The following is a 15,587-nucleotide window of genomic DNA, read 5'->3' on the forward strand; positions in this document are numbered from 1 at the left end:
CCACCATAGGATTCAGTTTTATATATTCCTGTCTTTTGACCTCCAGCTTTCCTTCTGGTGACATGTATGACTCTGAGCTTCCCCTTTCCACCTCATTCATGCACCATTCAGCACTGTTAGTTATTCTCACATCTTGCTAATGACACTTCTGTTCATTTCCAAACATTTAAGTTCATCCTAGTTGAACATTCTGCTCATACTAAGCAACCACTCCACATTCTTTAGCCTTGTCCTATATCTTGATACCTTTTATTTCATGTCTATGAGCTTGTATATTATAATTAGTTCCTATCAGTGAGACCCTGCAATATTTGTCTTTATGTGTCTGGCTTATTTCACTCAGTATATTGCCCTTGAGGTTTCTTCATCAACCCATTTGTTTTTTTCAGATGGTTTTGTTCACACACCATACATTCCATCCTAAGTAAACAATCGATGGTTCTCTGTATGGTCACATATTTATGTGTTCACCACCTTCACCACTATCTATATAAGGGCATCTACATTTCTTCCACAAGGCAGGAGGGAGAGTCAAAGAAGGTAGAGAGGCAAAAGAAAAAAAAAAAAGAGGAAAAAAAATGACAGCTAGGAAGCAGCAAAAGGAAAGATAACCTTAAATCAAAGTAAAGAGTCAGGCAACACCATGAATGTCAAGAGTCTAACATGCTTCCCCTATCCCCCCCTCTTATCTGCACTTACCTTGGTGTATCACCTTTGTTACATTAAAGGAAGCATAATACAATGATTCTGTTAGTTACAGTCTCTAGTTTATGTTGATTGCATCCCTCCCCCAATGCCTCCCCATTTTTAACACCTTGCAAGGTTGACATTTGCTTGTTCTCCCTCATATTTGTACATTTTATCACAATTGTTGAACACTCTAGATTTCACCAAGTTACACAGTCCCATTCTCTATCTTTCCTCCTTTCTTCCGGTGTCTCACATGCTCCCAACCTTCCTCTCTCAACCGTATTCATAGTTATCCTGATGCTGTGCTACCATCTCCCAAAATTGTGTTCCAAACCACACACTCCTGTCTTCTCCTATCACTCTTTAGTATTTTCCTGTAGGGTAGGTGTCTTGTTCACGAAGTCTCTCATTGTCTGTTTGTCAGAAAATGTTTTGAGCTCTCCCTTATATTTGAAGGACAGCTTTGCTGGATATAGGATTCTTGGTTGGCGGTTTTTCTCTTTCAGTGTCTTAAATATATCATAGCGCTTCCTTCTTACCTCCATGGTTTCTGCTGAGAGATCCACAAATAGTCTTATTAAGCTTCCTTTGTATGTGATGGATTGTTTGTCTCTTGCTGCTTTCAGGATTCTCTCTTTGTCTTTGATGTTAGATAATCTGATTATTAAGTGTCTTGGCATAGGCCTGTTCAGATCTATTCTGTTTGGAGTACCCTGCGCTTCTTCGATCTGTAATTTTATGTCTTTCGTAAGAGATGGGAAATTTTCATTGATTATTTCCTCTATTAGTGCTTCTGCCCCTTTTCCCTTCTCTTCTCCTTCTGGAACACCAATGATACATACATTCTTGTACTTTGTTTTGTCCTTAATTTTCCATAGATGTTGCTTATATTTTTTCATTCTTTTCTCCATCTGCTCCTTTGTGTGTAGCCTTTCAGGTGTTTTGTTCTCCAGTTCCTGAGTATTTTCTTCTGCCTCTTGAGATCTGTTGTATGTTTCCATTGTGTCTTTCGTCTCTTGTGTTGTGCCTTTCATTTCCATAGATTCTGCTAGTTGTTTTTTTGAACTTTTGATTTCTGCCTTATGTATGCCCAGTGTTTTCTTTAGAGCCTTTATCTCTTTTGCCAAATCTTCTCTAAACTTTTTGAATTGGTTTAGCATTAGTTGTTTAAATTCCTGTATCTCAGTTGAAGTGTATGTTTGTTCCTTTGACTGGGCCATAACTTCGTTTTTCTTAGTGTAGGTTGTAGTTTTCTGTTGTCTAGGCATCTGACCTCCTAGGCCACCCCAATCAGGTTTTCCCAGACGAGAACAGGCTCAGGTCACAGAAGGAGGAAATATTCAGTATCCGGTTTCCCTGATGGTTTTTCTTAGAGGATTGAGACACCCTGTGCTTTTCTGCCTGGCAGGCACACCTGTCAGCCTGTCACCGGCTGGTGTAAGGGGGTGTGGCCCATGGCTCTCCTCCCCCAGGCTTTGGGGTCTGGTTCCGGTAAGGCAGGCAGTAGAGCTGGGCCCCTCCCTTTCCTCTTGGGAAGCTATGCCCCCTCCAGAGAGGTCATCTACATATCAATAAGTTCTTTGTTTCTCTGACTCTGCTGGTCAAAGTGCTGCAATTTTAAAATGGCTGAGGCTTTCTTTGCTGCAATGAGCTGCAGGCTGAAAACAGCTGAGGCTTTCTCCACAGAGAGAGAGAGGTACAGAAAGCTCCCAGATTCACCCGTCAGCCAGAGATAGCACCTGATCCTCTGGGCTCCCCATCCTCAGACAGATATGTCCCCTGACTCTCTCAAGGTCAGTTGTCATCAAAAGCCTGTCTGTTTGTTGAGGATTTGCTGTCTGTATTGAGCAGTTAACATTAAAACCCTAGTTGGAGCTGGGCTGAGGTACACTAGCTTGTTTGGAGAGTTCTGCTCTCTAGCACCACAAGGCTTCCGTGAGGGAGGGGCTCTCGGCTCTTGGCTCTCGGTGTGGGTCCGCAGTTTTTACTTACAGATTTTATGCTGCGATCTCAGGCATTCCTCCCAATTCAGGTTGGTGGATGATGAGTGGACAGTCATGTTTGTATCCCAGCAGTTATTCCAGGTTATTTACTAGTTTTTTTGTCATTTATGAATTGTTCCAGGGGGGACTAACAGTCTTCCACTCCTCTCTATGCTGCCGTCTTAGCTCCTCTCCATAGTATATTTTTAAGAGGCTGAAGAAAGCTATAGGCCTGAGTAAATCTTTTTCAGCTGTATGTAGACATTTTAGGTACAATTCTGCTATATTAACAGTAGTTCAGACTTAAACATCTGTTTACTTACAGCTCTCAAAATAAAGTAAATCGCTACCATGTGTAATCTCTCCTCCATAATGTTCAATTTTTATTTAGAAGTAATCAAAATTAAATTTTCTAGTTAATTTTATTGAATTGTCATCTTCGTATTATCACAACATTCTCTGTCAAATTTACCATTGAACTGTCATTTCCTTACAGATACAAGAATTAGAATCTCAAAGTTGAAACAACCACCTATGTTAAAATAGGAGTTGGCAGCTCTTTGCTTATATCCCAGGATTCCATAGCAGTACATGCTGTCTGTCTAATACACTGCCCTGGCATTGTCACCTTACAAGTCTTCAGTATTCTCTTTAAAACAGTCTCAGATGTCTTGTCTTCTCTAGAGCAATAGAGATTTTAGGGGGATATATTTAAGCACATAGTTTCTCCTGAAATTAGTATGCTCCCACCAGCCTTCTAAACTAAGGCAAAGTTAATACAAACATTTCTTTAGGGATTTGTGCAGGTTTGCATCTGATATGTACCCCAGAAATGACCATGTTCTTTTAATCCATTCTTGTGGGGGCAGACCTATTGTGGGTGGGAACTTTTGGTTAGGCTATTTCAATTGAGATATGGCCCGGCCCATTCAAGGTGGGTCTTCATCTTTTACTGGAGTTCTTTGTGAAGAGGTTAAGAGAGAAACACCCAGAGACAGCCATTGAAACCAGAACCAGGAGAGAAGGATCAGCAGACATCACTACATGCCTTCCCATGTGACAAGGAACCCTGGAAGCCAGCAGCCTTTCTTCAGAGACAGTATCTTCCTCCTGTGCCTTAATTTGGACATTTTCATGGCCTGAGAACTGTAAATTTTCATGACCTGAGAACTAATAAAACCCCATTGAAAATCCAATCCATTTCTGGTATGTTGCATTCTAGCAGCTTTAGCAAACTGAGACAGGATTGTTTTACCTTTAGGCAAAGGTTGAAAGATATTTCTAAGTATATTTTCCTTTGCTTTATTTTATTTTAATGGTTGTGTTAGTTTCCTATTGCTGCTATAACAAATTACCACAAACTTCATTGGCTTAAAACAATGCAAATTTATTCTCTTATCGTTCTAAAGATCAGAAGTCTGAAATGAGTTTCACTGGGCTAAAATCAATGTGTTGGCAGGGCTGCATTCCTTCTGGATGCCCTAGAGAAGAATTCATTCTCTTGCCTTTTCCAGCTTCTAGAATGCATCAGCATTCCTTGAATGTGGCCACTTCCTCCATCTTTAAAGCAGTTTAGCATCTTCAGTATCTCTCTGAGGCTGACCCTCCTGCTTCTTTCTTTCATTCATAAGAACCATTGTGATTACCTTGGACCCAACCAGATAATCCAGAATAATGTCTCCATCTTAAGATCCTCAATTTAATCACAACTGTAAAATCCCTTTTGTTCCAGGGATTAGGAGAGGGCATCTTTGGGGGGCCGTTATTCCACATACCACAGTGGTTTAGGAAGGCTTAGCAAAGGAAGGAATTAATATTATTTGCTGGTTCAATAACATTTAGGAATTTAGGATTTTTTTAAGCTTAATGATTTTGCTAAATTATTGGAAAATATTCATCACACTAATAGGTCAGTAGATCAAAATCATGATTATCTCAATGGATGCTAATATGTATTTGAGACTGTATTTGATAGCATCCATTTTTATACTAACAATTTATACACTACAGTGAAAGTATATTTTCTTGGCATAATAAATATGTGAAACCAGCATTTGGCATTTTAATGTTACTTAGTGTTATTTAATGTTGAAATACTTGGGGTATTCCCACTAGAACAAGGAAAGAACAAGAGTTGTTTTGAATGCTCTAGCCAATGAATAAGATAAGAGAAATAAATTATGTGTATATATATGTCAGAAAGGATACAAATTTATTATCACATATGGATATATAAAAATTCCAAGGAATTAACTGAAGACTGTTAGAACTAATGAGATAATTCAGTTAAAGATCTTTTTACAAAATAAAATATTAAAACATTTTACTCTTTTAAATATGAGCTGTAATTACTTAGAATATACAATAAAATGAAGACCTGGGCAACATAATGGACCGAGCTCATTTAGACAGCCTCATTTCCACTACAAACATATGAAAAGGCAACAAAAAAACTGTAAATACATAGCCAGATATCCATCAAATTTTTAAATGCACATGCTCTTTGACCAGGCAATTCTGTTGCTGTGTGTTTATCCTACAGAGATATTCACATATGTGGAAAATGACACAGTAAAAGGATAATTATTTAGGCATTGTCAGAAACATTAAATTGAAACTAATGTAAATGTTCATTTATAGGAGACTAACCTATTAAATAAATTATGATATATACCACACAATGGAAGACTGCAATTCTTAAAAAGAATGAGACAGCTCTCTATATATTCATATGGAAAGATCTCTAAAATACATTTTTAGGTGAAAAATAAAAGCAGGTATTGAACATTGTGTATACTATGCAACTATTCGAGCCACAGTTGCTCTTGTTAATGTCACCAATAATTAAATGCAATGACTGATTCTCAATCTTCCTCTAATTGATCTCTCAACAGCATTTGACATAGTCGTGCTCTTTCTTCACTTGGCTTTCAAAACACCACACTCGTTTTTTTGTTTTTCTCTTACTTTATTGTCCACTAGAGTCAAATCCAGCATTTGTGGAACCTAATGCTTATACAATTTGGGGATCCTCTTTAAGGAAGAGAATATAATATTATAAATTCAAAATCAGGTAAGAATATGTATGTTTGTTCACAATGAGGAAAAAAGATCTTAAATTATTAGAACCATAGAGATTTAAGTCCCTACCTCATGAGATCTTTTGGCAATTTGCCAAAAATGCTTATATAGAAAAGCCTTCTGAGTACAACCTGGCTCCCTCTCCTAACCTAGAACACTGCACAGCTCCCAGCAACTCCCAATAAATCCCAGCACTTCTACAGGCCCATCTAACTAGAGGCCCTAAAATTAAGTTTCAATGGACTATGGTAAATTTGCCTCTGTTGATTATTTTTCAGTTTCCTTGGCTGGTTCCTACTCTTCTTCCTCACATCCTAATAATGGAGTGAACTAGGTTTCAGTTCTTGGGCTTCTTTAGTTACACTTACTTGCTTGGTGATTTCACCAATCTCATCTGTTTTGTACCTTTCATTGCCATTTCTATTTTGGTAACTCCCAAATATATATCTTCAGTCTGTTTTAGTTTGCTAAGCTGCTGAAAGCAGATACCATGAAATACATTGACTTTAACTATGGGACTTTATTTGCTTACAAGCTTACAGTTGTGAAGCCATAAATACTTACAGATCAAGGCATCATCAAGTCCATGCTTTCTTCCTGTTACTGCAAAGGAGAGGCTAAGCCTACTTAAAATTGTGCCTAAGAGTCACCCCCCGAGAACCTTTTCTGTTACCCAGATGTGTCCTCTCTCTCTCTAAGCCAACTCTGCAGGTTAACTGATTGCTCTTCCCACTACGTAGGACATGACTCCCAGGGGTGTAAATCTCCCTGGCAGTGTGGGATGACTTGCAGGGATGAGCTTGGCCCTGGCATTGTGGGATTGTGAAGCCTCCTTGAATCAAAAGGGGGAAGAGAAATGAAACAAAATAAAGTGTCAGTGGCTGAGAGATTTCAAATAGAGTTGAGAGGTCATTCTGAAGGTTATTCTTACATGTTTTATAGATATCCCTTTTTAGTTTTTAGTGTACTGGAATAGCTAGATGGAAAACCTGGAACTGTCGAACTGCAACCCAGTAGCCTTGATTCTTGAAGACAGTTGTATAACTATGTAGCCTACACTGTATGACCATATGACTGAAAACCTTGTGGCTCCCACTCCCTTTATCCAGTAAATGGACAGATGAGTAGAAAAATGAGGACAAAAAGTAAAATAATAATAGGGGGCAATTGAGGGTATGGGATGTTTTGGATGTTTTTTTTTACTTTAATTTTTATTCTTATTCTTTTGTGCTAATGAAAATGTTGAAAAATTGTGGTGATGAATGCACAACTATATAATGGTACGGTGAACAATTGGTTGTACACTGCGGATGATTGTATGGTTTGTGACTGTATCTCAAAATTGAATTAAGAAAAAAAAAATAACATGTAAGTCCAAAATCTCAGTGGCTTAGAACAATAAAGGTTATTTTCATGCATATGGTCATGTCTATCCCAGGTAAGATGAGGACCAGCTCTGTATCATCCTTACTCCAGGACCCAGGCTGATGGGACAACCACTATTTGAAACACTGCTGAAGACCTTGCAGAACCTGGTGAACTGTACTCTGGTTCTTGATACTTCCACTTGAAAACTTTCAAGAGACACATGTCCCTTCATTTCACTGAGCAAAACAAGTCACATGGCTACACCTAACAGCAAGGTGGCCAATGACTTTCATAATTTAGGAGAATATATATATAGAATGTAACAGTGGAGAGGAACTTTCTAAGCATAAAAGAAAGCATAGTAATTTTTTATGATATAAAACTTAAAAACATCTCTGTGTCAAAAAAAATTAAAACTGCAAACAGCAAACTGAGCAAAACCACTTGAAACATACAATTAGACCAAACGTTAGAATCCTTAATATACAAAAAAATTAAATCAATAATTTTAAAAACATGAATTTTAAAATGGATTAAGGTGATGACCTGGGAATCACAAAAGAAGTGCCCCACCTCATTTGTTATTAAAGCATTGCAAAGTAAATAAAAGCAAGAGACCATTTTTTATGTATTAGATAATGATAACCAGTTGGGGTGAGTATAAGAATATGTGTACTATCTTAACTGGTGGGTATGTTAAAAAAAAAAAACCAAAAATCTAAAACAAAAATGCCTTTCTGGAGGGCAATGCGTATCAAAAGTTTTAAATTTAAAACCCTCATAACTTTTGACCAGACTGTCAAAAGTTCTGGAAATTTAAATAATTAAAGGTATACATACAGATTTAGCTATAGGGAAGTTCACTGCAACATTGGTCATAATTGGGGAATGTTGGAAATAATGTAAGCATTCAACAGTAAGAGACTGGTTAAATTATTATTCATACAATGGAATATTTTGCAACATAAAAAAATGTGGATAGGAAATATTCATTTTTACAAAATTGAGAGAAAATAGGGTTATAGAACAGTATGGATAATCCTATTTTGTGTGATAAACATATATGCATCTTTGTATATGTATATCGGAACACTGAAAGGATATACATCAAACTATTAATGCTGGTGGGATTATGAGTGTTTTCCCCCTTTTTTATTATCTGCACTTCTAATTTTTATCCAAAACATGTATTACTTTTGTAGTATTTTAACATATAAGAAGAGAAAAATAAATCAGTGGCAATGGTTGGCACACATTATCACCATTAGACCTAATGCCCAATCTCTTATCTATCTTTTTTCCAAATTTAGGACCCTTTTCTTGGTGCTGTACCCATACTTCCCCTCTCCATTCACTTTTGCTGTTAGTGCCCCTATTTTCTTAACTGGACTCCTACCTTTTCCATTTACAGCCACACCTTGTTTTACTGCGCTTCACAGGTATTGCATTTTTTACAAATTGAAGGTTTGTGGCAACCCTGCATCGAGCAAGTCTATCGGCACCATTTTTCCAACAGTGCTCACTTCATGTCTCTGTGTCACAGTTTAGTAATTATCACAATATTTCAAACATTATTATTATTATTATATATGCTATGGTGATCTGTGATGAGTGATCTTTGATGTTACTGTTGTAATTGTTTTGGGGTGCCATGAACCATATTCATGTAAGACATAATTGATAAATGTTGTGTGTGTTCTGACCGCTCCACCAACCAGCATTCCCCTGTCTCTCTCCCTCTCCTTGAGCCTCCCTATTCCCTGAGACAAAAGAATATTGAAATTAGGTCAATTAATAACCCTACAATGGCCTATAAGTGTTCAGGAAAGGAAGAGTCATGCACCTCTCACTTCAAATCGAAAGCTAGAACTGATAAAGCTTAGTGAAGAAGGCTTATAGAAAGCCAGGATAAACTGAAAGCTAGGCCTCTTGCACCAAACAGTTAACCAGGTTGTGAATGCAAAGGAAAAGTCCTTGAAGGAAATTAAAAGTGCTATTCCAGTGAACATATGAATGATAAGAAAGCCAAACAGCCTTATTGTTGATATGGAGAAAGTTTTAATGGTCTGGATAGAGGATCCAACCAGCCATGATATTCTCTTAAGCCAAAGCCTAATCCAGAGCAAAGCCCTAACTCTCTTCAATTCTACTAAGGCTGAGAGAAGGGAAGAAGGTGCAGAGAACTTCTGAAACTAGCAGAGGTGGGTTCATGAGGTTTAAGAAAAGAAACCATGTCCATGACATAGAAGTGCAAGGTGAAGCATCAAGTGCTGATGTAGCAGCTGCAGTAAGTTATCCAGATCTAGCTAATTGATGAAGGTGGGTACACTAAAAAACTTTTCAGTGTAGATGAAACAGTCTTCTACTGGAAGAAGATGCCATCTAGGACTTCCCTAGCTAGAGAGGAAAAGTCAATGCCTGGCTTCAAAGCTTCAAAGAACAGGCTGACCCTCTTGCAGGTGGTGACTTTTAAGTTGAAGCCAGTGCTCATTTACCATTCTGAAAATCCTAGGGCCCTTAAGAGTTATGCTAAATCTACTCTGCCTGTGCTCTATAAGTAGACCAACAAAGCTTGGATGACAGCACATCTGTTCACAGCATGGTTTACTGAATATTTTAAGCCCATTGTTGAAATCTGCTCAGAAAAAATATTCCTTTCAAAATGTTACTGTTTGTTGACAGTGCATCTGGTCACACAAGAGCTCTGATGGAGATGCATGAGATTAATGTTTTCATGCCTGCTAACACAACATCCATTCTTCAGCCCATGGATCAAAGAGTAATTCCAGCATTCAAGTCTTATTACTTAAGAAATATATTTCTTAAAGCTATAGCTGCTATAAATAGTGATTCCTCAGATTGATCTAGGCAAAGTAAATTAAAAACCCTCTGGATAGATTCACCATTCTAGATGCCATTCTGAAGTTCATGATTCATGGGAGGAGGTCAACATTAATAGGAGTGTGGAAGAAAGTTGATTCCAACCATCATGGATGACCTTGAGGGTTCAAGACTTCAGCAGAGGAAGTGGTGAAAATAGCCAGAGAGCTAGAATTAGAAGTGGAACCTGAAGATGTGGCTGAATTTGCTGCAATCTCATAATAAAACTTCAATGGAAGGAGTTGCTTCTTATGGATAAGCAAAGAAAGTGGTTTCTTGAGATTGATTCTACTCCTGGTGAAGATGCTGTGAACATTGTTGAAATGACAACAAAAGATTTAGAATATTACATAAACTTAGTTGACAAAGCAGTGACAGGATTTGAGAGGACTGATCCAATTTTGAAAGAAGTTCTGCTGTGGGTAAAATGCTATCAAACAGCATTACATGCTTCAGAGAAGTCTTTTATGAAAGGGAGAGTCAATACAGCAAACTTCATTGTTGTCTTACTTTAAGAAATTGCCACAGTCACCCCAACCTTCAGCAACCACCATCCTGGTCAGTCAGCAGCCCTCAATGTCGAGGCAGGACCCTCCACCAGAAACAAAATTATGACTCACTGAAGGCTCAGATGATGGTTAGAATTTTTTTTAGCAATAAAGTATTTTTAAATCAGGTATTTGCTTTGGGTTTTTTTTTTTTTTTTTTTTTTTTTTAGGCATAGTGCTGTTGCATACTCAATAGACTGCAATATAGTGTAAACCAAAAAACTTGTGTGACTTGATTTATTGTGATTTTTGCTTTCTGTGAACCCACAGTATCTCCAAGGTTTGCCTGTATTCCTGAATTCCTTTTCCAGTAACATCTTTGTCATCCCAGGTCTTATGATACCAGAGCCCAGATTCCCTGTCATCAGTCACCTTCCTAGGAATTGAACTCCTGCCGTCAAAACCCAGGCTCGTGTCAGCTGACCAGTCCCCCTAATGGACATTATTGATCCTGACTTTTTGCCAATTTTTGTTTCCAGATAGAGTTGCCACATTCTACTTGCTAGTCTGGACATCCAGCTTCCACACTTTATTGGGCTATAACTTGTTCTGTTGCTGCTGCCATCCCTTCTGAATACCATGAGTTGTCAGCCCTCCCACACTGGCAAGTCCAACTGCCTGCTGTATCACAGTGATGAGTCCAATTCCAGTTTCCTGCACTTCCCAAATTGTTCTTTGCCACTTTAGTTACCTACAGATTGCCCTATACGTTTTTCATCTGTTAAATTGCACCCAGTTATTTCTCTTTTTGAGAAAGAAAACACAAGAAAAGGATGAACTAATAGTTACCAACTTGCATTTTCTGCTGTTGTTCAAATTTTAGGTGGCAATCAGTGAGAAATCTGTAAATGAACTTCCGTCCACATTTGGTATCCCACTGTATACTCTAGGTATGCTAAGAGAGGGAACTCTTCCCATTGCAAGGCACAGTACTGAACTTAAAGGTTCGACCTCAACGCCTTCCAAGCAGGAAATAGCAATGAAGTATCTGTTTTTATAATGGTTCTTAATTTTTTTCTTTTTTCCAATGTTATACCCAGGTATTACTTTGTTTTTCCCGAGATACATCCGTGTTGGGTCACTTTGCATACAACAGCGCTTCACCACCAAAATCATACATAAGAGGTAAATTTTAGAACTATAAAGGAAATATTCTTTAAGACTTACATAATTTTACCAAGAATTTTGTTTGTTTATTTTATAGCATACATTGGTGTTGCCAATTTTTTTTTATCATAAAGTACTTAGATTTCTATCAGATGATTATAACCATCCTTTCACTCATTTAAATCACTGCCCACACAACTCATCAAAAATCACAGAAAAGTGGTTCCCAATCTCAGAAAAGCAACATTTAAAGTTACCTCATCTTCTCTGTTTGCTCTCTCCTTTATTGCTGTTTCTGTCCTATCTGTTGACTTTAATTTTGTCTTCTAAATTGGAGTTTATCACAAGGATTTACGTTTTTCTACTTTTTTTAAAACCATCTATATTTCTTCTCTTAAAGTTTTCTACCACACTTAAAACTTTTTATATAATTTATATGCTATTGGTTTTCTAATTTGTTTCAGTGCTTTCTTCTCCTCTTTATCGCTAGCTGTCTACAAGATAGTGCTATTTCAATATCCTGCCATTACCTGAAAACTGAACTAATTTCAACTGGAAGCCCCTCCTAACTTCATTTTATTAAGTTCATAAGCCTATTGTGTGTGGTCTTTCTGCTGTTTTCATAGAGAAAGAAACTGTTTTTCCTGTATCTCCTAAGTCCTTTCTGTCTGCCAACGGCTCCATACCCTGCCCTAATGTCATCTCCTGCCAAAAAAAAAAACTGATTGTAGAACTTAATTATCTAATGGGCTCACATCTAAATTCAGCCAGCCTTTTAAGACCCTCCATCAGTTGGCTCTGCCTTAACCTGGCTAAGTTTGTTTCCCTGAATATTCCACAATACCCTATATTCATTCTAGCCTCCCCATATTCCCTATATATGGAAAACTTCCCTCTCTTCTACCCTAAAATTAATTGAAGAATCAGCCTAAGTCTCACCACGTCCATCAGTGCATCATCAATTTCCCTCTCCTTTAAACCTCTAAAACACTTAAAGCCTGTGCCAGAAAATTTAGCAAACATTCCCTAATGATCATGTTTTAGTCTGAATTACATGGTTGAGGGACCAGACCTTATAATTATTTTGTTTGCCTCTTGGCATCTAACCCAGTATTGAGAACCCAGCAGGTACTCTATCTTCTATGTGTGTATGTATCTATTATTTGTCAATCATCTATTTCTCATTATACTGTTCTCTCCTTGCTCTCAAGATAAGTCCTTGTTGTCTCAACCCTAACCTAAATTGCTTATGCTTCTTACTCTTCATCTCCTCCCTATCAGCACCTCAAATAAAAACAAATTCAATTTAAAATCTTAACTTAAAACTCAGTGCAAGTAAAATGTACAAAAATTGATTCTAGTGGTGAGTGCACAACTATATGATGGTACTGTGAATAATTGATTGTACACTATATGATTGTAGGGTTTGTGAATATATCTCAATAAAATCAGATTTTAAAAAAACTCAGTGCAAGAATGCATATGACGACGATAGGCTCAAAAGTGTTAGAAAAACATCAAGATAAATGCTAACTGAAGATATTCAGTGGAAAATGGGAAAAAACTCAGAACCTCAAAAGTTTTGAGGTAAAACTCCTTTAAACCTTTGATTATGGTGAGCATACTTTAATTTTCTGAGACAATTCTGACTTCAAATATTTAGCCCCATTCTCTTACCATATGAACTGTTTCAGGTTTCAGAAAATATAGCCATCATACAATTAAAGACATTTAAGTTTTAACTTTTCAGCACACCCTATAAAAAAATGTAACCTAATGAAGCACTGCACAGCTTAGGACTTGCTTTACTAAATAGTTTAAAATTATTTATAATTAACAAAACAATGTTATGCTTATAAAAAGATGCTTCTGCTTCCTAAATGCTTAAAGAGCTTGGAAACATTTGTTCTTTTAGTTATTTTGCATCATTTCCCTTATATTTAAGTATGTATTGTTGACTATGATGAAGAGGTTTGCTAATATCAAAAGATTGATTGGCATATTTTCAAGTTAATTCTAAATATGAAAAGAAATGAGATTTTAGTATAGTAGTTTTAAAAACCCCATTAATTATTTGGTATACTCACAAAATAAGTTCATTTAATTTAATTTATTTTATTTTTTAATTTGTTAATTTATTATATTTTATATTTTAATTTATTTTATTTAATCATATTAAAACCCTCTGTGTTTCTCTCTTATAGGAAAACTGGGACTAGAAGAATATGCGGTCTTTTATCCACCAAATGGTAAGAGTAATGCTATTGCTTCCCCTAGTGGGAAATTGGAAAATTACAACTCTTGTAATAGAAACATGACTTTCTTATTCTATATCTTTAAATAGATAATAATTTATTATCTAAAATAAACCTTCTCTGGAATTCATATTTTGATGAATATTCCCATTTGTATGGTTGCTTTGTGCTAAACTATGCACACCCTCTCTGGTTCTCCTTGGAACCAATAGTGATAATTGAGAGAAAGCTGAGCTGACTTAGGAGTCTTAAGTCCAGGGCACTTAGTTTTCCTCTGAAGGACACTAACTAGTCCATCCAGGACCCTCCTTTTGGCTTTATTGGAGTAGTGCTCCAAACAATTAAGTGGATTTCCTTGCATTGCACTTTATTGTTCTCATAATTTGACCAGTGCAGTATTTATGAAATAAAAAGTTCATGAAGAAACAGATCACCAAAATAACCCATTTTGATTATATAAAGTGATCAAATGTATAATTAACTCATAGATATTAAATATTCATTTGAGGTTATTAGGTAGTTTTTAAAATAAGCTTCTTGGGAAAGCAATGTTTAGCAGTCCTTATTATGATAATGTTAAGTTGCATCCTGAAGAAGTTCTTTTACTCCAGCAGACTTAACAACATGGGCTTTGTAACCAGCAGACTGGGTTCAGATCCCAGTTCTGCCAGCTCACCCTATGACCTTGGATAAGTTACATGACTTCTCTGAAGTTCAGATTCTTCATCTGTACCATGTGGATAATAGGCTAAATGAGATACAGTTTATAAAACAGCACAATGCTGGACATGTGGTGAGTGCTTCCAAAATGGTAGCTGTTATGAGTATGGTTGACTTTGTCAACCACTCCATCCAAAACTCATACTAGGCTTTCATGGCACTGTTCTCTCCTTGTACCTCTCAGTGTGGTGTCTCGGTTTCTTACAAAGGGCATCCTTCTGTGTCCTTCTTTAAGTACTGGTGTTCCCCAATGTCCCATCCCATTCTTGTTCTGCTGCTCTTCTTTTTTTTTAACACATTTCCCTACAGTCTTCCATCTGCTTTCACGGCTCTATCTGATGACTCTAAAATTTATGTCTCCATTTCTAACCACTCTGGAATTACCTCAAACTTAACACGTTCCTTCCTGAACACTAATTTATCTCCCCATGCCGACTCTCCCAAAAGAGCAAAAGAAAAACCAAACTAAACTTTCACAAGCCCAAACACCTGCTATTCTTTTCTTAATTAATTACACTGTCTTTTGTAGTCACTGAAGTCTCTGTCCCATTTTTACTTAGTGGTCAGCTAGAGATTTGACAGAGATTTCCTTAAACCCCTAGAATCAAAAAGATAAATAAAACTCTCCTTGTCTTTGTGGATTAGCTTTGTGTTAGGACATTCCTTTAATGATTAGCCAGATAATTTACAACTCTGCTTAGCATTCACTTCCTACTTGCATGGAGCCTAAAGTTCATTGAGATGTGAAAGCTAGAGTCTTCTCAGGTCTTTTCTGAGCATGCATCCAGCCCTGGGCATGTGTGTGGTCTTCTAGACTCCCTGGTAAGCACAGGAGCTTTTCAAAGCCCTTATCCCCCAATGTAGCTCCTTCTCCAGCCTCTTCCTTCCCAAGGATTTTGGTCTGTCTACTGCTGGCCCTGTTACTACTTGCCCCAGGTAGCTGTGGCTAGTATATT

General features: G+C 37.2%; 1 protein-coding gene across 1 annotated transcript in view; it reads left to right on the forward strand.

Annotated features, from left to right (window-relative positions):
• The window catches only part of TBC1D19 (TBC1 domain family member 19), a 208,704-nt gene that overhangs the window by 155,963 nt on the left and 37,154 nt on the right, over window positions 1-15,587 (forward strand). Inside the window, 2 exon segments of the mRNA XM_037829534.1 lie at window positions 11,590-11,674; window positions 13,861-13,905. Of these exon segments, the coding sequence (XP_037685462.1) occupies window positions 11,590-11,674; window positions 13,861-13,905 (130 nt within the window).

The sequence above is a fragment of the Choloepus didactylus genome, chromosome 3, assembly GCF_015220235.1.
Source record: "Choloepus didactylus isolate mChoDid1 chromosome 3, mChoDid1.pri, whole genome shotgun sequence".
Taxonomy (NCBI): domain Eukaryota; kingdom Metazoa; phylum Chordata; class Mammalia; order Pilosa; family Megalonychidae; genus Choloepus; species Choloepus didactylus.